This window comes from Scyliorhinus torazame, chromosome 27 (genome assembly GCF_047496885.1).
Source record: "Scyliorhinus torazame isolate Kashiwa2021f chromosome 27, sScyTor2.1, whole genome shotgun sequence".
NCBI lineage: Eukaryota > Metazoa > Chordata > Chondrichthyes > Carcharhiniformes > Scyliorhinidae > Scyliorhinus > Scyliorhinus torazame.
The window spans coordinates 17118650-17142369 of NC_092733.1; the positions used below are offsets into that span (position 1 = coordinate 17118650).

The 23720-nt window shown below is 51.7% G+C and overlaps 1 protein-coding gene across 5 annotated transcripts in view; it reads left to right on the forward strand.

Moving 5' to 3' along the window:
• Window positions 1-23720, forward strand: part of nfixb (nuclear factor I/Xb) — a 602733-nt gene that overhangs the window by 343688 nt on the left and 235325 nt on the right. For 4 of the 5 annotated variants that reach the window (XM_072491032.1, XM_072491034.1, XM_072491031.1 and 1 more), the window contains one exon: window positions 8777-8924. The exons of the other annotated variant lie outside the window; for it this stretch is intronic. In XM_072491032.1, the coding sequence (XP_072347133.1) occupies window positions 8777-8924 (148 nt within the window). The remainder of the gene's footprint in view (window positions 1-8776; window positions 8925-23720) is intronic. 5 annotated transcript variants of the gene reach the window in all.

Here is a 23720-nt window from a genome sequence, read left to right on the forward strand (position 1 = left end):
GGATAGGTTCCTCTTGCCTGGCTACGGGGGACTCACTCAGCTGACTGCAGTGGCATCTGGACGTGGCTAGCTCAGTCCAAACTGTACTGTTGCGCTCCTGCAGGCTCAGACGATGATGGCTGTGGCTCAGTATGACCTTCAGCTTCATCAGCCTAGCTGGTCGCAGGCCGGGTTACGGAGCGTTAGCCGATCGAGGAACCATCGGACATTTCGGAAAGGGGAAAGTTTCAGGCAGATTCATGATCATTTCCCCAGCAATACCCGACAGCAGCGTGCGCCAAATCAAACACGGCCTTTGCCCCCCCTCAGGGAATGGGTCCAGCACAGAAGCAGGCCATTCGTCCCTTCAAATCCTGTGCTAGTGTTTCTCTCCACAGTGGCCTAAGCCTGAGTGCCTCCTTGCTACACCCAACACCCTCAGCTGAGTTACTGATACAGGCTGAGACATGAAAATGGCACGTCGAGACATGGCATAGGTGGGCTTGGCTACACCCCCCCCCCCCCTCCCCCCATCATCAACGTCAGAGACAAAATTCTGACTTTGCGACCAATGTGTACATGAGGCCTGGGAAAGGTGAGGCTGACATTCCAAGGAACCTAAGCCAACACGGTGTGCAGGCCCTCCGAGTTATTCAATATAGCATAGAAAGCATCTCAGTATGCCGTCAAACGCAAAATTCAACCTTGATACCTTCCAGAATCAGGAAATGCATCAAACAAGGGACTCTTGTAAGTAGGGTGAAGGCGGTTATGCAACGGGACAGAACATTGAGGTTTTAATTCATTGGGATTATTTGCAATTGGGAGTACATGGGAGAAGCTTTGATTCTTTGGATGTCCATGCAATAGAATTAAATAGGAAAGAGTTTGGTCAATTAGAATTCCATATATTGGAAATGTTTGGGAATGGGTCTGGCCATTAGAATTCCATGTATTGGGAATGAGCTTTATCCATTAGAATTCCATGTATTAGGAATGAGCTTTATCCATTAGAATTCCATATATTGGAAATGTTTGGGAATGGGACTGGCCCATTAGAATTCCATGTATTGGGAATGAGCTTTATCCATTAAAATTCCATGTATTGGGAATGAGCTTTATCCATTAGAATTCCATATATTGGAAATGTTTGGGAATGGGACTGGCCCATTAGAATTCCATGTATTGGGAATGAGCTTTATCCATTAGAATTCCATGTATTGGAAATGTTTGGGAATGGGACTGGTCCATTAGAATTCCATGTATTGGGAATGTTTGGGAATGGGACTGGCCCATTAGAAATCCATGTATTGGGAATGAGCTTTATCCATTAGAATTCTACATATTGGGAATGAGTTTGGTCCATTACAAATAATAATAATAATCTTTATTAGTGTCGCAAGTAGGCTTACATTAACACTGCAATGAGGTTACTGTGAAAAGCCCCTAGTCACCACACCCCGGCGCCTGTTCGGGTACACAGAGGGAGAATTCAGAATGTCCAATTCACCTAACAAGCACGTCTTTCGGGACTTGTGGGAGGAAACCGGAGCACCCGGAGGAAACCCACGCAGACACGGGGAGAACGTGCAGACTCCGCACAGACAGTGACCCAAGCTGGAAATTGAACCTGGGACCCTGGAGCTGTGAAGCAACAGTGCTAACCACTGTGCTACCGTGTGAATGAGTTTGTTCCATTACAAATCCACATATTGGGAATGAGCTTGGCCCATTGAAACCCATGTACTGGGAGTGAATGGAAGGATGTTTGCTTTTATTAACGGGTACACAATGCAAATAAATGGATGGTCCATTGGTTCATTCCAACCCCATCCTCCAGAATGAGGGTGGATTGGAGATCCTAGTCTTAGGGAGTTCCCTCCAGTGGATCGGAAAAGTGGTTTAGCACATTGGAAGTTCTAACTTGGGTTATGATTGCATTGAAATGGGATGAATTGTATGACAGATCCGGCCATGAGATACCCTCAGGATTTACAGTACCACTCAGATCCTAGAGCATGTTTACTAACAGGTCACAACTGGTGGCCCGAGTGCATCTGGTGAACACCTGCTCAAAGTGGTAAAAAACTTACAGGATAGAAAAATCATAGAAGGGGTCTATTCTGCCCATCACGCTCGTGCTAGCTCTCTGAACGAACAATCTGACTGATCCCAATCCCCCAGTCCTTAAAAGCCCCCCCCAATTTACATAATTCTCAAGTCTTTATCCGATGCCTTATGGAATTGCCTACCATCACCCCTTAATTGAGAGGGCAGATGGTAATCACCGGCTTCGTGCAGTTCTGGTCGCCTCATTTTAGGAAGGATGTGGAAGCTTTGGAAAAGGTGTAAAGGAGATTTACCAGGATGTTGCCTGGAATGGAGAGTAGGTCTTACGAGGAAAGCTTGAGGGTGCTAGGCCTTTTCTCATTAGAACGGAGAAGGATGAGGGGCGACTTGATAGAGGTTTATAAGATGATCAGGGGAATAGATAGAGTAGACAGTCAGAGACTTTTCCCCCGGGTGGAACAAACCATTACAAGGGGACATAAATTTAAGGTGAATGGTGGAAGATATAGGGAGGATGTCAGAGGTAGGTTCTTTACCCAGAGAGTAGTGGGGACATGGAATGCACTGCCTGTGGAAGTAGTTGAGTCGGAAACATTAGGGACTTTCAAGCGGCTATTGGATAGGTACATGGATTACGGTAGAATGATGGGGTGTAGATTAATTTGTTCTTAATCTAGGACAAAAGCTCGGCACAACATCGTGGGCCGAAGGGCCTATTCTGTGCTGTATTTTTCTGTATTCTATGTTATATGTTTTCTTGCCCTCACTGCTTTATGATTATTTCAGCCATTGTTTCAGATATCTTAACTGTAAAGGTTAAACTCCAATTAGGGCACACTTAAACAGGGCATATTGCTGAAGTCTTGCACGTATCAGGACTAAGGCAAGAAAGTGGCTGCTTTCTCCATGGCACCACTTTGGCCAATCACTGTGGACTTGCCAGCCAATCAACGTCCTTTTCTCCTGTAGTAAAGATTGTTGCAATCCTTTGAAATTTGGCATTCTGGTGTTTGTCCGGATGTCATCATGACTCCGTTATTCAAGTTCTGTGCTGACAAGCAACTCTTTAATGGAGGGAGGATAACCCTCAGTGCTGCAATTTCAAAACTTTTCAATATGAACACTGAGAAGTGGCAGCTCATGGGTTAACAGGACTGTGTGAAATTCCCTAGGGCCACATTTTAATGAACTTATTAACCTGTCTTTGATAAATGGGTTAACATCTGTAGTAAATAAAATACCCAAAGGAATTCAATGCAAATATCAGGCAAACCAGAGAACCAAAACCTCCAAGTTATCGTTCCCATTTTTCACTGGCATTGAATTTTCCAGCAAATCTTTCAATGGGGAAAATGAACCCCTGCTCCCCAAAGGATTGAAAAATTTGTTTTACTTTAATGTTTGTCTACAATAAAAAAAGCTTACGTCTGCCGTTACAGTTTTCCACATCCACATTTACAATTATGCTGCCCATCACCCCATCCATACACTGATGTTGCTGCAGTGCCACCACTGGCCAGCCAGTACAATTACAGTGTGACAGTTTACATAGAACATACAGTGCAGAAGGAGGCCATTCGGCCCATCGAGTCACTTAAGCCCTCACGTTCCACCCTATCCCCCTAACCCAAATAACCCCTCCGAACCTTTTTTGGACACTAAGGGCAATTTAGCGTGGCCAATCCACCTAACCTGCACGTCTTTGGGCTGTGGGAGGAAACCGGAGCACCCGGAGGAAACCCACGCAGACACGGGGAGAACGTGCAGACTCCGCACAGACAGTGACCCAGCGGGGGATCGAACCCGAGACCCTGGCGCTGTGAAGCCACAGTGCTATCCACTTGTGCTACCGTGCTGCCCATGGGCAGTTTCCATTGGAAATGTGCACACAGGCATTTACAACGGAAAAATAATGCCGTAACGTTCGTCCTTGAAAATGGAGACCAATTTAAGGCTGTGCAGGAAAGTCCGATTATTCCCCTGTGCTGGGGTCAACCAGCACGTTTACATCCATCGGTGAGCACTGTTGAAATGATTGGAGCAGTTTTTATGTATTCATTCGCACGCAGACGGTGGGTGTTGCCGACAAGGCCAGCACTTGTTGCCCATCCCCGTTGTCCCCGGCGAGGGTGGTGGCGAGCCACTTTCTCGAACCGCTGCCGTCCGTGTGGCGTAGGAACTCCCACAGTGCTATTAGGGCGGGAGCGCCAGGATTGTTTGACCTGGGGCAGCACTGTGGCACAGTGGGGTTAGCCCTGCTGCCTCACGGCGCCGAGGTCCCAGTTTCGATCCCGGCCCTGGGTCACTGTCCGTGTGGAGTTTGCACATTCTCCCTGTGTTCGCGTGGGTTTCGCCCCCACAACCCAAAGATGTGCAGGGTAGGTGGATTGACCATGCTAAATTGCCCCTTAATTGGGAAAAATGAATTGGGTACTCTAAATTTATAAAAGAAAAAAAAGGATTTTTTGACCCAGCGGCGACCCAATTCCAAGTCAGGTTGGTGTGTGACCTGGAGGGGACGTTGAGGTGATGGTGGTCCTGCGAGGTGATGGAGCTTTGGGACAACAACAACTTGTATTTACAAGGTCCCTCTAGCTTAATGAAAGATTCCAAGGCACTTCACATTGTAGAACAACGTATAACCATCGAGCCACATGAGGAGATATTAGGTCAGATGGCTTAGTCCATAGAGATGGTTTAAAGGAGTGTCGGAAAGAAGGAACGAGAGTGTTGTATTGGGAACTTGGATCCTAGGCAATGGAGAGCATGGTCATCAATGGTGGAGGAATTGGGAATGCCCAAGCAGCCAGAAGTGCCGATATTTCGAGATGGTTGTGGGATTGAGGAAGACGATGGCGATAGTTGGGGACAAGGCCACGAAGGGATTAGAAAACAAGGAAGGCACTGCTGAAGATACAGTGCATTATTTTGTGGATGGTTTTGGACCGCAGCCATACTGCGCCGGGGGGCGGTAGAGGGAGAGAATGGACAATATTAGTGAAACGCATTGGGCGGGGCAGGAGAGGGTTGACTTACCGCACAGTGGTTGCTTTAGCCGGAGCGCGCTCACACTTGCTTGTCACGTCATTGGAGTCTGAACAGATGCCTGAATGTGCCACCAGACACCACCATTGCTTACACCTGCCCTGTTATTGGACGCTGCCTGCTTTGCGAACAGCTGAGCCATAGTCCAGTTTCCGTTGTTGCGATTAACCTTTCACATCGCACTGGTCCAGCTCGTAGGGAATTCTCTGATCTGAAACTCACCTAACTTTGCCGTGTTGTACGAGGCGTTTTCACTGTTTTCATGGTGGTTAGCACTGCTGCCAGGGACCCGGGTTCGATTCCATCCTTGGGTGACTGTGTGGAATTTACATGTTCCACCCGTGTCTGCGTGGGTTTCCTCCGGGTGCTGCGGTTTCCTCCCACAGTCCAAACATTGTGCAGGTTAGGTGGAGTTACGGGGATAGGCCGGGGGAGGGGGCTGAGGTAGGGCACTCTTTCAGAGGGTCGACGCAGACCTGATGGGCCAAATGGCCTCCTTCTGCACTGTAGGGATTCTATGCTGCTGCCCGGGACCTCACCATGGCCAAGGAGTCGTCTGCGTCTTTGCCTGACAGACAGGGTGGATGACTGAGCAAACGTTGCATTCCTGGGTGGTCCGTCTCTACCCTCTGTAAACTAGAGGTCATCCAATAGCTTCCCATGTCTTAACTCTTGGCAAGCTCCATTCTTATCGCCCCACTGTGCTCGCTGACCTTCGTTGTGCACTGGCCAGACAGCATCTGGATTTTAAAGCTCTCATCCTTGCATCAATCCCTTCAAGCGGCCTTGCCCCACCCTCTGTAATCTCCTCTGGTCCCACAACCCTCCTAGATAACGGGACCCCCTCCAATTCTAGCCCCTGGTGCCCTCCCAATGGCTCCACCATCGTTGGCCCTGTTTTCAGCTAGTAGGGCCCCAGTCTCTCTCTACTCCCCACTCTGCACCTCACTCTCCTCCCTTAGGACGCTCCTCGAAACCTGCCCCTTTGACTAAGGGCGGGATTCTCCGGCCCCGCCCAACCGGGGACCGGAAATTCCTGCCCGAGGTCAATGGACCTTCAGGTGGTCCGCGTTCCTTCTGTGGCCATCTTGAGGCGGGCACGGCTGAAGAATCCAGCCCGAAGGTTTTGGCCATCTGACCTGGTATCTCCTTACGTGGCTCAATGGCAAACATTGTTTTCTAACAGAGTGCACGAGGGATGTTTAATTGCTTCAAACATAAATACAAGTTGGGGTTGACATGCAGGAAGAAGCAGTATTCTTATTTCCCAGTTTTTGCAGTGCTGCAAAGGGTTAATGGAGCGTTTGATAAACACGACTTTATTTCCAACGGATCAAAATGTTGAAAAAAAATCTCAAAATAAATAACGCCACTGGGACATGGATTTCTCCCTCTCCCTCTCTGTCTCTCTCGGTCGGCCACAGGAAGTACGAGCGGGATAAACTTCCTGTCAACCACAAGTCAGTCACTCGCAGGCAACGCCATTCATTTTCCTCTCCACAGACGTTGGCTTTGTGGGACATTCACTCGGCGAGCACCATTTTGTGCCTTCGCCCTCCCGTCAGCAATGCTCAGTTGGGGCCACCACGCCCCATGTGGCACCGCTCGCTGCGCACGTTGTCTGTCCTTCGCTCTCCTCCACTGGCAAAATATTCAAGGACGTTACGAGGGGGTGCTAATGTACGACTTTATTTTGTGCCGGGTTTCGGTAAACTTGGCTTGGAGCGGTGCAACCCAGAGATTAAATTACTCCTTCCACTAATGCACCGGCAATGACCCAGAATTTGGAGTGGAGCGTGAATTTATTATGTTTCTTGGTTTCCTTCCTCCACCAACTCACCCACCCACCAGCCCCCCACCCCGCACCCCGCCGCCCCTGCCTCCCCCGGGGGTGGGGTACAAGTCAATGTGTCCTCGCCACCTTGCGCAGCACCCAGGCTACCGGTAGGTTTGGGAGTCTGTGTGCAGGCGGGGAAGGTGGAATGCTGGGAGCAGGCCCCAAGCCTACCCTCACCTGAAGCACAGGGGAGATGTCGCCTTGGCAACGCCATTGAGCTAACAACCCCAAGAGGGTTGGCTGTCATCTTTGCTCCTTTTTCAGAGCTGGGGGCATCCGCACTGCACGGGATCTTTTGATTCAAGGTCCGTGAGGCCCAGGTTGGCTCCTCCTCAAGCCCGAGCAATCCTGTTCACAAGGATTGTGCTGACGGAAACTGATACTCTTTGACATAGTGCGCCTCTCAGTGAAAGTAGGACACTAGTCTGTTCATTGCATTCCTTTGAACCATGTAACCAAGTTATTCTGGGCAGTGAGCTCAGCTGAATGGACTGCTCACCAGAGGAATACAGAGCCCCCGAAGCTCAAACAAGGGCTTCCCGCCCCTGGAATAATATGAATGGAACTCAGGAGCAGGGGGGGGCGGGGCGGGGGGGGGGATGGGGGGGGGGGGGAGGCCATTCAGCCCCTCAAGCCTGTTCTGCCACTCAACCAGATCTGTATCTTAACTCAATCTACCCTCCTTGTTTCCGTAACACTTGACACTTTGTTCCAAAACTAAGATTAGACTCTCGATTGTAGCTTCATTGAGACAGCCCCTCCCCCCACCTCCCGGTCGCGTTATCTTTGTTATTACAGTCACATGACAAAAACAAAATGGATGCTTAATAGGGTCAATCGGGTGGACACAATGAGGGGATGCAGGTTTGAGGGGATTGGCAGAGGAGGGCATTGGGGTAATTGACGTTACGCAGTAGGTTTTGTGTGATCTGGAATGTTCTGCCGGAGAAGCCGGTGGAAGCAGAGTCAATCGCAACTTTCAGAAGGGAATGGGGGAAATACCTGAAGGGGGGAGCCATGTCAAGGGCCGTGGGGAAAGAGCGGAGGAGTGGGGCTGGGTGGCTAGATCCTTCGAAGAGCTAGCACACACACGATGGGGCGAAAGGCCTTCTTCTCCACCTTCCGGGGCACTGTGTCAGCCTGAAGCAAAGGCTCATTGACAGCCAGTTCTGGGAATGCACTAGCGGATCAGTCAGCCTCTGCTGGAGGCAGGATCCAGGCTCCATGTTGACCCTGGCGTGTTAATCTATCTTTGCATGTATACCGAAGGACATGGGCCATTTCCTATTTCTTCCCTGTGTGATAATGGGGAGACGCGTGCCTTCGAACCCGAGAAAGTGCAGCCGGTCATATATCAGGAACATAACGGTGTAAACCCACAGGCAAGATCAAAGAGCCTCACCCCCATTAACATCCCAATCAGGAAGGATATACAGCAAGAATCCCTGCTTCCTGACTGTGCGTGCCTATGCAAATAAGCGTTGGGACTGAAAAAACAAACCCTGTTTGAGGTACTCAATGGGAATAGTACGAAGAGGCAGAGGGAAGCTCTGGAGATATCAAAGATGAATGAGCGCAGTCATCCATTGGGAGTGTTGCATTTTGTTCCTTTTCTATGCCCTGGTTCGTGTTGAATGTCTTTGGTTGGGCGCCGGGGGGGATTTGAGGAGGTCAGGGTGAGGGGGGGGGGGCGGGGAGCGGGGCGGGAGGCCAACTCAGAACTGGACTGCAACATGATCACGGCATCGGACTGTTGGTCAGGTCACTGGCAAGGGTCCCACTGTGTTCGACTATATTAAGCTTTGTGTCTTCTTTGCTTGTTTTTGTTTTATTCCATGTTCGCAGCCAAACGGTGGCAGCCAGGGCAAGGTCGCGGGGTCATTTCTGCTGCCGCCACCGCCCCCCATGGCCCGACCAGTCCCCCTTCCAATGTCTGACACAAAATCAACCAGCGCGTCCCCAGAGGGAGGAGCCACATCACCCACGTCGCCCTGTAAGTGAAGGAGAAGCCTCCTCTTGTTGTGTATGTCTTTGTCGATACTGTTCTGATAACCTGACCCTTCTCGCATCCAGCTCCCCAGACCAGGCTCCAGCCCCCGGGAGCATTCCTGGCACTCCTCGCCGAAACCCGGGTTGCTTTCCCGGGAATCCCGAAGTACATGGTGTGGTAGTCACCACTGGTAGTATATTACATGTATTATGGCACTGCCCGCATATTAGAGGTACAAGGGAACCTCTAGGTACAAGGGTACAAAGGTTAGTTTTGGCGTAGTCTTGAAGATGGGCTAGATCGGTGGGGGAGTCACGGACTTTGTTATAGAGTGTTTACACCACAGGAAGTAGCCCTTCGGCCCAACGGCCTGCAGCGGACATCAAGCACTTAGCTACTCTAACCCCCTTCCCAGCACTTGCTCCCATAGCCTGGCATGCAGTGGCGTTTCAAGCGCCAATCTAAATGCTTCCTAAATGCAGTGAGGGGTTCCTGCCGCTGATACCCTTTCAGGCACCACCCTTGACTTTGGTGAGGGGGGGGGTGGGCTGCTGCATAGCCAAAAAAATGTAAGGCAGGGCAATGAAATTAGGGAACAGTCCCACGTGCTAAAATTGGTAGATGTTTACATAAGAACATAAGAACTAGGAGCAGGAGTAGGCCCCTCGAGCCCGCTCCACCATTCGATGAGATCATGGCTGATCTTTTGTGGACTCAGCTCCACTTTCCGGCCCGAACGCCATAACCCTTAATCCCTTTACTCCTCAAAAAAACTATCTATCTTTATCTTAAAAACATTTAATGAAGGAGCCTCAACTGCTTCACTGGGCAAGGAATTCCATAGATTCACAACCCTTTGGGTGAAGAAGTTCCTCCTAAGCTCAGTTTGGAAGATCTTCTGCAAATAGTCACTAATGCTAGATCAGTTGTCAATTCTTAATCTGAGATTGAAAGATTTTTAGTGCCCTAAGGGGGAAAAGACGCGAATACGGAGTTCGAATGCGAATCTCACTGAATCAGGCTCCCGCGATCCTCCACCCAATTTACCCAGCAACGGCAGAGAAGGAAAGTCAGTCTTTCACGGAGCTGCTTGGGGGGGGGGGGGAGTGCAGAAGGAGGCGATTCGGCCCATCGAGTCTGCACTGGCCCTCTGAAAGAACCCTCCATCTAGGCCCAATCCCCCACGTCATCCCTGTAACCCCCACCTAGGGGCAATTTAGCGCGGCCAATGCACCTAACCCGCACATCTTTGGACTGCGGGAGGAAACCGGAGCACCCGGAGGAAACCCACGCAGACACGGGGGAGAACGTGCAGGCTCCGCACACAGACAGTCACCCGAGGTGGGAATCGAACCCGGGTCCCTGGCGCTGTGAGGCAGCAGTGCTAAATATCTGCGCCACCGTGCCGAGGTAGGGGGAGGAGGTCAGGGGAGAGGGAAATTAAAAAAGAAGCAGGCAGGCAAGGAGATTGCAAACACGCTGCCTCTCCCATTCCCCCGCTACAGGGGCAGACCTTTTTAAAATTGTTTTACTTCAGGGGTTAATCAGCAGGGTGCAACTCAACGTGCTCTGGGCAAAAAGTTTTAATTATGTTCTGTAGCTGGTGCTGCTCTATGCTGTCTGCACTTTTTTTAACAATCAAATTCAGGCGGGGAAGGTGAAACATTCACTCTTAACGGTATCAGTGGCTAATCGCTCAGTGCACTCATTCCTCCACCCACTATCCTCACTGCTGCGGTCCCCAGAACTCGACAGTGTTCCAGCACAGGGGACGGCCATTTTGTCCACGGTGCAGGAGACAGCCTCTTTGCCCCTTCCCTCATCCCGTCCCAATCCTCCTTGAAAACCCAACTGCGGCCTCCCAGCTTCCTCCTCCTGTCACAGGTTAAGTATTCCACCGCTTCACAATCCTCGGCAGGAAGGAAAAGAATTCTCTCTGGAACTTTCATTTCGTGCTCAACAGCTGTCACCTCAAACCCCACGGTTACGGACTCGTTGGCCAGTGGGAGTAGTGTTGTTGCCCTGACTTACCTCAGCAGAACCGATATAAGCAAATCGGGTTAGTGCCTGAGTTAATACATCCTGTCAGGAAAGTACGAGTCTCTGTTGGGATCAGCAGCAGTAGCTTCAAGCCACCAGTGGTCGGGGATGAGTGTAAAAGTTTACGATGTCTGTTGGGAGTGTTTTAAGTCACTCTCGCACCTTGCTATCTTCAATCCCCAGTCTCCAGATTTAGCTATCCAGAGAGTAAAGGGAATATTGTTTGACCTCTGTGGTGAACCACTGTAATAGGAGATGTAAGGTAGGACCTGCACTACAGGTTCACCGCTAGCTCCTGCCGGCTGGCTCCGCCCAGGGAGAACTGTATAAATATGCATGACCTCCAGTGCCCTGCCATTTCGCCAGCTGCAGCAGGAGGCCACGCATCTGACTGTAATAAAGCCCCAGTCGTCCCCAACTTTAGTCTTTGTGAAACCGATCGTGCATCAATTTATTACAGTCAGATTTTCCACAGAATGGATATCCGAATTAAGCCCGACGCCAGGAACGACTTTACTCACTGGCTAGCATGTTTCGAGGCTTACATCAACGCGGCGGACCCCGCGCCAACAGAGGCTCAGAAGATAAACGTCCTGTACTCCAGACTGAGCTCCAGCATGTTCCCGTTGATCCATGACGCCACGACTTACACAAAAGCAATGGAACTCCTTAAGGAACACTATGCGCAGAAGGCGAACACGCTCTTCGCCAGGCATGTACTCGCCACCCGCTCGCAACTACCTGGTGAGTCCATCGAAGACTTCTGGCGGGCCCTAATCCCACTCGTCCGGGACTGTGACTGTCAGGCCGTCACGCGAATCTCCTCATGCGCGATGCCTTCGTGACAGGGATTGCGTCGGACCGCATCCGAGAACGATTGCTGGAAGGGGCCACGCTCGAACTGGCGGAGACGAAAACCTTGGCGCTCTCCATGACGGTCGCATCCCGTAACGTACAATCGTACCTCTCCCACCGCGCTGCCCACCCTTCTACTCCTTCCTATCCCTCCCGGGCCCCGCTGACGACCTCCTCAGCCAGGGCCCTGCCTTCGCAATACGCCTGCGCCGCACGCCGATCCGCGCACCCCGGGGATCCCCGCTGCTACTTCTGCGGTCAGCAGAAGCACCCCCGCCAACACTGCCCGGCCCACACTGCAGTTTGTAAAGCCTGCAGTAAAAAGGCCACTTTGCGGCTGTGTGCCAGGCCCGCGCAGTCTCTGCGATCGCGCCCGCTATCGCCCCCTCCCCAACGCCAGACGCACAATGGGAGCTGCCATCGTCTCCTCCTGGGTTCATGTGTAACCAATGGGCGCCGCCATCTTGTTCCCCTTCGGCCACGTGCGCCCCATGGGCTCCGCCATCTTGTCCCGACCCCGCAATGTGCGCACCATGGGCGCCGCCATCTTGTCCCCCACAGGGTCTCCGGACATCCCGACATCGGAACCGCACACACTCGCCACCCAAAGCAGACGATGGCTACCCGCAGCTCGCTTCGATGACGCTGGACCAATCTCGCCCGCACAACCTGCCCACCGCGTCGACGGCAGTGAAAATCAACAGCCACGCGACCTCGTGCCTGCTGGACTCCGGGAGCACCGAAAGCTTCGTTCACCCAGATACGGTAAGGCGCTGCTCCCTCGCGGTCCACCCTGCCAACCAAAGGATCTCCCTAGTATCCGGATCCCACTCCGGCCCGATCTGAGGATTTTGAACAGTCACCCTCACGGTCCAGGGCGTAGAATTTAGTAACTTCCGCCTCTATGTCCTTCCTAATCTCTGCGCTGCACTCCTGTTGGGCCTGGACTTCCAGTGCAACCTCCGGAGCCTCACCCTCAAATTCGGCAGGCCCTTACCCCCCCTTACCGTTTGCGGCCTCGCGACCCTCAAGGTCGATCCCCCCTCCCTTTTTGCCAATCTAACTGGATTGCAAGCCTGTTGCCACTAGGAGCAGACGGTACAGCACCCAGGACGAGACCTTCATCAGGTCCGAAGTCCAGCGGCTGCTTAAGGAGGGTATTATCGAGGTCAGCAACAGCCCCTGGAGAGCCCAAGTGGTAGTGGTTAAAACTGGGGAGAAACACAGGATGGTCGTGGACTACAGCCAGACCATCAATCGGTACACGCAGCTCGACACGTACCCCCTCCCATGCATATCTGATATGGTCAATCAGATTGCACAGTACCGGGTCTTCTCAACAATTGACCTGAAATCCGCCTACCACCAGCTCCCCATCCGGAAGTCGGACCGGCCATACACTGCCTTCGAGGCGGACGGTCGCCTCTACCACTTCCTTAGTGTCCCTTTCGGTGTCACAAATGGGGTCTCGGTCTTCCAAAGAGAGATGGACCGAATGGTCGACCAGTACGGTTTGCTGGCCATCTTTCCGTACTTAAATAATGTCACCATCCGCGGCCATGACCAGCAGGACCACGATGCCAACCTCGATAAATTCCTCCTCACTGCCACTCTTCTCAACCTGACCTACAACAAACAGAAGTGTGTGTTCAGCACGACCTGGTTAGCCATTCTCGGCGATATAGTCCAAAACGGACTTCTCGGGCCCGAACCCATGCGCCCCCTCATGGAACTTCCCCTCCCCCACTGCCCCAAGGCCCTCAAACGCTGCCTGGGGTTCCTTTCCTACTACGCTCAGTGGGTCCCAAACTATGCGGACAAGGCCCGCCCACTCATTCAATCCACCCAATTCCCCCTCGCGGCCAAGGTACAACACGCTTTCGCCCGCATCAGAGCAGACATCGCCAAGGCTGGGATGCGCGCAGTGGACGAGTCACTGCCTTTCCAAGTAGAAAGCGACGCTTCAGACGTCGCCCTTGCCGCCACTCTAAACCAGGCAGGCAGACCCGTGGCATTCTTTTCCCGCACCCTTCATGCCTCTGAAATTCGACACTCATCCGTCGAGAAGGAGGCCCAAGCTATCGTTGAAGCTGTGCGGCATTGGAGGCATTACCTGGCTGGTAAGAGATTCACTCTCCTTACGGACCAACGGTCGGTAGCCTTCATGTTCAATAACACACAGCGGGGCAAGATCAAAATGATAAAATCTTGCGGTGGAGAATCGAGCTCTCCACCTATAATTACGAGATCTTGTATCGCCCCGGTAAACTCAACGAGCCCCCAGATGCCCTCTCCCGAGGTACATGTGCCAGCGCACAAGTGGACCAACTCCGAGCCCTACACGACAGCCTTTGTCACACGGGGGTCACCCGATTGTACCATCTGGTCAAAGCTCGCAATCTGCCCTACTCCGTCGAGGAAGTAAGGACAGTAACCAGGGACTGTCAGGTCTGTGCGGAGTGCAAGCCGCACTTCTACCGGCCAGACCATGTGCGCCTGGTGAAGGCTTCCCGCCCGTTTGAACGCCTCAGCGTGGATTTCAAAGGGCCCCTCCCCTCCATCGACTGTAACACGTACATTCTCAGTGTGGTCGATGAGTACTCCAGACTCCCCTTCGCCATCCCATGCCCCGATATGACTTCTGCCACCGTCATCAAGGCCCTCAGCACCATCTTTGTTCTGTTCATTGAACGGGAGAATGGGACGGTTTGGAGGGCCGTCCAGCTGGCCCTATGGTCCAGGAACCTCCCAGCCTCTCGCTGGCAGGAGGTCCTCCCTGACGCTCTGCACTCCATCTGGTCACTATTGTGTTTTTACCTTCCCCAGGAAGTCCACAGGGTGTCGCTCCCGACTTGGCTCGCAGCTCCAGGACCGGTCCTTCTCCATAGGCACGTCCGACTCCACAAGGCGGACCCCTTGGTGGACAGGGTTCACATGCTCCACGCCAACCCTCAAAATGCCTACGTTGAGTTCCCCGACGGCCGGCAAGATATTGTCTCACTCAGGGACCTGGCACCGTCAGGTTCCACCCCAACACCCCCCACCAATGCGCCCCCCCCCCACCTCCCACCGCACCGCCAATATTGACCCCACCAGACCACCCCCCCTCCACTTTTCCGCACAAGAGGACGAAGAGTACTTCTGCACGCTCCCGGAGTTCTCCGATGACTGGCCAGCATCAGCACTGCCGCCACCGCCATCGGTGCCACCTCCACCACCGCCAGCACCGACTTCGCCGCCACCGTTACGCCGCGCCCAATGAAGCACCAAAGCACCGGACCGGCTGAACCTTTGACCGACTCCGGACCGTCAACAGGGACTTTTCTTTCCCTACCACTGTACATAATTGCACTAATTGAATATAGTTTCACGCCACCCCCGCCGGACTCATTTTTAACAGGGGGTGAATGTGGTGAAACACTGTAATAGGAGATGTAAGGTAGGACCTGCACTACAGGTTCGCCGGTAGCTCCTGCCGGCTGGCTCCGCCCACGGAGAACTGTATAAATATGCATGACCTCCAGTGCCCTGCCATTTTGCCAGCTGCAGCAGGAGGCCACACATCTGACTGTAATAAAGCCACAGTTGTACCCAACTTTAGTCTTTGTGCAATTGATCGTGCATCAACCTCCGGGTGCTCCGGTTTCCTCCCACTGTCCAAAGATGTGCAGGTTAGATGGATTGGCCGTGCTAAATTGCCCTATGGAGGTGTAGGTTGGGTGGGGTTACGGGGATAGGGCGGGGGGAGTGGGCGAAGGTACGGTGCTCCTTCAGAGGGTCAGTGCAGACGCGATGGACCGAATGGCCTCCTTTTGCGCTGTCGGGATTCTGTTCTGTTCTATTCTATGGACCAATTTCATTCTTACTCACGTTAAGTTCTGATTCAGGGCAAAAAAGAAACTCGTGGAAGGATTCAGGCTGTTGCTGGTACCTTAACAACGGTGCTTAGAACATTCCTGCAAAGCGATATTTCTATTCATCTTTACTATTGTCACAAGTCGACTTACATTAACACTGCAATGAAGTTACTGTGAAAAGCTCCTAGTCGCCACACTCCGACGCCTGTTCGGGTACACAGAGGGAGAATTCAGAATGTCCAAATTACCTAACAGCACGTCTTTTGGGACTTGTGGGAGGAAACCGGAGCGCCCGGAGGAAACCCACGCAGACACGGGGAGAACGTGCAGACTCCGCGCAGGCAGTGACCCAAGCCGGGAATCGAGCCTGGGACCCTGGAGCTGTGAAGCAACAGTGCTAACCACTGTGCTACCCTGCCGCCCGCGATGTGTGAACAGATGGATGCGAGCCAGTCCAACGTAGCCTTGGTGCACCGACAATTTGCAGCAAAGATCTTGGGATAACTTTCATCACATTCCATGCAACCCCCCCGCTCCCCTCCTCCCTCACCCTCCCTCCCACCCCCCCCTCCTGCCAACACTAAGGCCAAATGAGACTCACCCACTACCTGAGATTAGTTAGCCCAGCAAAGTAGGGACAGTATAAACAGCCCTCAACCAGGGTAACCCTGGCCCACTCTTATTGGATTTCCCATTCCCCCCCCCCCCCCCGCCCCCCCCCTCCCCCCCCCCCCTCCCGCCCTCGCCTCTCCCCAGGTTTTGAGTCATAAGAATTAATTTTACACTTTCCTCATCTATCTCACTGCAGAGTGTGGTGGCTTCCAAACATTTCACTGCTTGATTCTTCGTGAATGTGAACCAAAAATGAACCAAGAGCCCGCCTAGCTAATTGCTGAGAGCCTGGAGATAATCCTTCGACCGAAAGGTGGAGGATTTTAACTTGTTTAAGTCATCGCTTGCCCGCAATGGATTTTACATTCACAGATTCAAATTCTTTATTGCCGCAAGCCTCAGTCAATAAAACCGGGGAGCACGTGTGTCCTCGGCCATTATCTGTGGGCACTTCCAAGGTGAAGCGTATTCCAGTCTGCAGGCGATGAGCCGTCTCAAGAAGGAGGCTCGTCCCCAACTCCTCAAGAGCCGCATGGGCTTGGGCAACAAACGCTGGGCCGAGCCAGTGACTCCCGTACCCCATTAACGAGTCAAAACAAAATTCTTGCTCGTGAGTTGGGTTCATCGAACCCTGGCAGCACCGAGGAAGGAGGCCATTGGGCCCCACCTCAGCTGTGCTAGCTCTTTGTAAGAGCTGCCTAATTGCGGCCCACAGGTTCCTGATGGCCACTGCCTCTTCAAGCACAGGGGCCACTACCCTGTGAACGAGTCCAACTGCACCCCTCTTTCGGATGGGGTATCCCAACTCAAGCCCGTTTTCCCTGTGAAGAAATCTCTCTTCATTTCCCCTCCCCAGCTCTTTCGTCAGCTATTTTAAGTCTTTGGCCCCTGGTTACCGTTCCCAACGGTCATAGCTCCTCCTTTCTCACTCTATCGGGATCTCTCAGAATTCCTCAGATTCCCTCACTTCTCCAATCTCTCCACCTAACCGCACGCCTCCGTTCCTGGGATCACCCAGGTGACCCTCCTCCTCGACCCCTCCAGCTCCCTGACGTCCTTCCTAAGGTGTGGCGCCTGGAACGGTACAGGATACTCCAGCCCCGGCCTAACCTGTGCAAGTTTAGTACAGGTTGCTCTGTGCACCTGACCTACGGCCTTCTCGTATCAGGAGCAAGCGGACAAGTGCAAGGACCTCCCTGAGCACTGCTCCTGGGCCTGGCCAAGGTGCCCATCGAAGGCTGTGGGCAGCGGGCAATCGAGGGGGTCGGTTGGCCGGCGATTTGCCTGCCTCGTATTTTTTTTGTCGCTGAGTTTGTGGCTGGGAGGTCCGTGGCCTACTGCCACACTCAAAACCTTCTGTGACTGGTGGGTTTTGGAATGACTCGAGAGCATCATCAATGTTTGCATTTGATAAGGTTCCCCATGGTAGGCTCATTCAGAGAGTTAGGGAGGATGGGATAAAGGGAGATTTGGCTGTCTGGATACAGAATTGGCTGGCCGAAAGAAGACAGCGAGTGGTAGTGGATGGAAAGTATTCCGCCTGGAGGGCAGTGACCAGTGGTGTCCCGCAGGAATCTGTTCCGGGACCTCTGCTCTTTGTGGTTTTTATAAATGACCTGGATGAGGAAGTGGAAGGGTGGGTTAGTAAGTTTGCCGATGACACAAAGGTCGGTGGAGTTGTAGATAGTGTTGAGGGCTGTTGCAGGTTACAACAGGACATTGACAGGATGCAGAGCTGGGCTGAGAAGTGGCAGATGGAGTTCAACCTTGATAAATGTGAAGTGATTCATTTTGGAAGGTCGAATTTGAATGCTGAATACAGGGTTAAAGGCAGAATTCTTGGAAGTGTGGAGGAAGGGTCACCTCATTAGACCACATTTGGAATATTGGGCGGGATTCTCCGACCCCCCGCCGGGTCGGAGAATCGCCGGGGGGGCGGCGTGAATCCCGCCCCCGCCGGCCGCCGAATTCTCTGCACCGGAGATTCGGCGGAGGCCGTGCCGGTCGGCGGCCCCCCCCCCCCCCCCCCCCCCCGTCTCCCGGCGATTCTCCAGCCCGCGATGGGCCGAAGTCCTGCTGCTGTAATGCCGGTCCCGCCTGCGTGAATTAAACCACCTCCCTTACCGGCGGGACCAGGTGGCGCGAGCGGGCTCCGGGGTCCTGGGGGGCCACGGGGCGATCTGACTCCGGGGGGTGCCCCCACGGTGGCCTACGCGTTGGCCGTGTAGGTCTCCGCGATGGCCGACGCGTAGGTGACCCCCCTGCGCATGCGCGGGGATGATGTCAGCAGCCGCTGACGCTCCCGCGCATGCGCGGACCCCCGCCGGCCGGCGGTGTCCCTTCGGCCCCGACTGGCGTGGCACCAAAGGCCTTCCACACCAACCGGCGGGGCGCCAACCACTCCGGGGCGGGCCTAGCCCCTCAAGGTGCGGGCTTGGCCCCTAAAGGTGCGGAGGAGATTTACCAGGATGCCGCCTGGACTGGAGGGCATGTCTTATGAAGAAAGGTTGAGGGAGCTAGGGCTTTTCTCACTGGAGCGAAGAAGGCAGAGGGGTGACTTGATAGAGGTGTACAAGGTGATGAGAGGCATGGATAGAGTGGATAGCCAGAGACTTTTCCCCAGGCCGGAAATGGCTATCACGAGGGGACATAATTAAAAAATTTTTTTTAGAGTACCCAATTATTTGTTTTCCAATTAAGCGGCAATTTAGCGTGGCCAATCCACCTACCCTGCACATCTTTGGGTTGTGGGGGCGAAACCCACGCAAACACGGGGAGAATGTGCAAACTCCACACAGACAGTGACCCAGGGCTGGGATTCGAACCCGGGTCCTCAGCGCCGCAGTCCCAGTGCTAACCACTGTGCCACATACCGCCCGGGGTGGGGGTGGGGGGGGGACGACGACGACATAATTTTAAGGTGATTGGAGGAAGGTATAGGGGAGATGTCAGAGGTCGGTTCTTTACAGAGAGAGAGGTGGGTGTGTGGAATGCACTCCCAGAAGAGGTGGGGGAATCAGAGTCATTCGGGACATTTAAGCGACTCTTAGACAGGCATATGGACGGCAGTAAATTGAAGGGGTGTAGGTTAGGTTGATCTTAGATTAGGATCAGTGGCCGGCACAACATCGTGGGCAGAAGGGCCTGTACTGTTCTGGATTGTTCTATGTTCTAGTTAGCGATGTCCACCACTAGGTTTCAGAATTTCCCTGGCCCGTGGCCGCCGTGGGGCCTGGCTGCATCATCACCCTGTATTTTTAGTTTAGTGTGTTAAGTTTCCTTTTGATCTTCTGTTTTAGTCACAGCGGCCCCCACCAGGGGCTATAATCCCCTGACGCATTTGTTTAATTTATTGATTTTTTTTTTTATTCAAAAGAGCACAGAGCGAGTTGGAAGTGAGTTTATTTTGCGTAGTTTTTCAACAGTGATGGACTGCAGCTAAATCCCAAACTGTTCCGTTGAAGAGTTGTCTTGCATGTTCGATTATTTTAAAGCAGTGTTTCTGAGGACCAATTGACCAGAGTGTTAAAACAAAAGCTTTCTGAGCTTCACCAGTACGATTGAGTCACGAAACACTTAGAAACCTGGGAGAATCCTCACAGTGTAGCGTATCGTTTATCACCTCTGCGTTTCACTTGCGGATCCTCTAATTTGAATAGATTTGCCTGCATTAAGTGGGATCATCATTAGGAATAAGCCTTCACAACTTATTGTTATAGTGTCTCGGTGGTGAGGACAGGGAATTCTGTGAGGAAGTCTTCCGGCGGGTTCCGCGGGGAATTCACTTCCATATCGTCTCACAGGTGATACCCCCGCTGGGATTGAACTCTGGAAATCAGCTGGCGTGCCATTGTGAGAACCTTGCCCCAATCAGGGCATTTCAGGATCACTGGCGAGGGAAGGGTGGATCGTCATTTTCCAGTCCCCTGCCTCAATGATCTTGGTTCACTGTTTATGTTGAGCTAATTTGACTGTGGTTAAAATGTAAAGTGGGTTTGTATCGCACTGTGGTTAGTCACAGCTTTGGGTCCGACAAGTTAATTTGCACATCAGTCACTGTCAGGAATTTTTCTTTGAGTGGTGCTAGTAAAGGAGATCTGTTGTTCTGGGGAATGCAGACACTCACTCACTCACTCACTCACAAACACTCACTCACTCACTCACTCAGACAAACACTCAATCACTCACACACTCGCTCACACAAACACTCACTCACACAAACACTCACTCACTCACACAAACACTCACTCGCTCACTCACGGACTCATTCACACAACCACTCACTCAGTCTCAAATTATTACTCACTCACTCACACACACGCTCGCACAAACACTCACTCACTCACACCAACACTCACTGACTCATTCAAACACTCTCTCACTCACTCACACACACTCACTCACTCACTCACACAAAAACTCACTCACTCACACAACACTCACCCATTCACACAAACACACTCACACAAACACTCACTCACAGAAACACTCACTTACACACTCACTCACACAAACATTCTCTCACTCACACACTCACTCACTCACACACTCACTGACACAAACAGTCACTCACACTCACTGACACACTCACACTCACTCACACAAACAGTCACTCACTCAGTCACACAAACACTCAGTCACTCACTCATTTACACACTCACACAAACATTCACTCAACTCTCTCACTCAAACACTCACTCACACATTCACTCACTCACACATTCACTCACTCACAAACACACAGCCACACTCATTCGCACACACTCACTCACACACACTCACTCACACAAACACTCAATCACTCACACACTCGCTCACACAAACATTCACTCACTCTCTCACTCACTCAAACACTCAGTCACACTCACTCACTCACAAACACTCAGTCACACAAACACTCAGTCACCCAAACACTCAGTCACACTCACACACACAAACATTCACGCACTCACTGACTCTCACACTCACTCACTCACACAAACATTCACTCACTCACTCAGTCACTCACTCACACTCACTCACACAAACACTCGCTCACTCACTCACACAAAAACTCGCTCACTCACTCACACAAACACTCGCTCACTCACTCACACAAACACTTACTCACACAAATATTCACACACACACACAAACATTCACTCACTCACTCACACAAACACTCGCTCACTCACTCGCTCACACAAACACTCACTCACTGACTGACCGACTCACTCACTCACACAAACACTCACTTACACACTGACTCACACAAACATTCACACACTCACTCACTCTCTCACTCACTCACACAAACACTCACTCGCTCACTCACACAAACACTCGCTCACACACACAAACTCTCACTCAAAGAAACTCTCACTTACACACTGACTCACACAAACATTCACACACTCACTCACACAAACACTCACTCACTCACACAAACATTCACACACTCACTCACACAAACACTCACTCACACAAATATTCACACACACACACACACAAACGTTCACTCACTCACTCACACAAACACTCGCTCACTCACTCACACAAACACTCACTCACACAAATATTCACACACACACACAAACATTCACTCACTCGCTCTCTCACTCTCTCACTCACACACACAAACTCTCACTCAAACAAACTCTCACTTACACACTGACTCACTCAAACATTCACTCACTCACTCACACAAACACTCGCTCACTCACTCGCTCACACAAACACTCACTCACTGACTGACCGACTCACTCACTCACACAAACACTCACTTACACACTGACTCACACAAACATTCACTCACTCACTCACACAAACACTCACTCACTCACACAAACACTCACTCACTCACACAAACACTCACTCACTCACACAAACACTCACACACTCACTCACACAAATTTTCTCTCACTCAGTCACATAAACACTCAGTCACTCACTCATTTACACACTCACTCAGACAAACATTCACCCACTCTCTCACTCACTCACTCGCTCACTCACACAAACACTCACTCACTCACACAAACACTCACTCACACACTCGCTCACACAAACACTCACTCACTGACTGACCGACTCACTCACTCACACAAACACTCACTTACACACTGACTCACACAAACATTCACTCACTCACTCACACAAGCACTCACTCACTCACACAAACACTCACTCACTCACACAACACTCACTTACACACTCACACAAATTTTCTCTCACTCAGTCACATAAACACTCAGTCACTCACTCATTTACACACTCACTCAGACAAACATTCATCCACTCTCTCACTCACTCACTCGCTCACTCACACAAACACTCACTCACTCACACAAACACTCACTCACACACTCGCTCACACAAACACTCACTCACTGACTGACCGACTCACTCACTCACACAAACACTCACTTACACACTGACTCACACAAACATTCACTCACTCACTCACACAAGCACTCACTCACTCACACAAACACTCACTCACTCACACAACACTCACTTACACACTCACACAAATTTTCTCTCACTCAGTCACATAAACACTCAGTCACTCACTCATTTACACACTCACTCAGACAAACATTCACCCACTCTCTCACTCACTCACTCAAACACTCACTCACACTCGCTCACTCACACAATCACTCACTCACACAATCACTCACTCACACAATCACTCATTCACACAAACACTCAGTCACACTCACTCACACACAATCACTCAGTCACACAATCACTCACTCACTCACTCACAAATACTCACTCACTCACTCAGACAAACACTCAATCACACACACTCACTCACACAAACACTCACTCGCTCACTCACACAAACACTCACTCACTCACACAAACACTCACTACCAGACTTATTCACACAAACACACTCACTCACACAAACACTCACTCACACACTCACTCGCACACTCACTCGCACGCTCACTCGCACGCTCACTCGCACGCTCACTCACACGCTCACTCACACACGCACTCGCACACTCACTCGCACACTCACTGACTCATACAAACACTCACTCACTCACACAACCACTCACTCACACAAACACTCACTCACTCACACTCACTTACTCACACATTCACTCACACATTCACTCACTCACACAATCACTCACACAAACACACAGTCACACTCACTCATGCACAATCACTCACATACTCACTCACACAAACACTCACTCACACAAACATTCACTCACTCACTGACTCACAATCTCACTCACTCACACAAACACTCACTGACACAAACATTCACTCACTCACTCATGGACTCACTCACACAAACACTCACTTAATCACACACTCACACAAACACTCACACTCACTCACACACTCACTCGTACAACCACTCACTCACTCACACAAACATTCACTCACTCACTCACAATCTCACTCACTCACACAAACACTCACTGACACA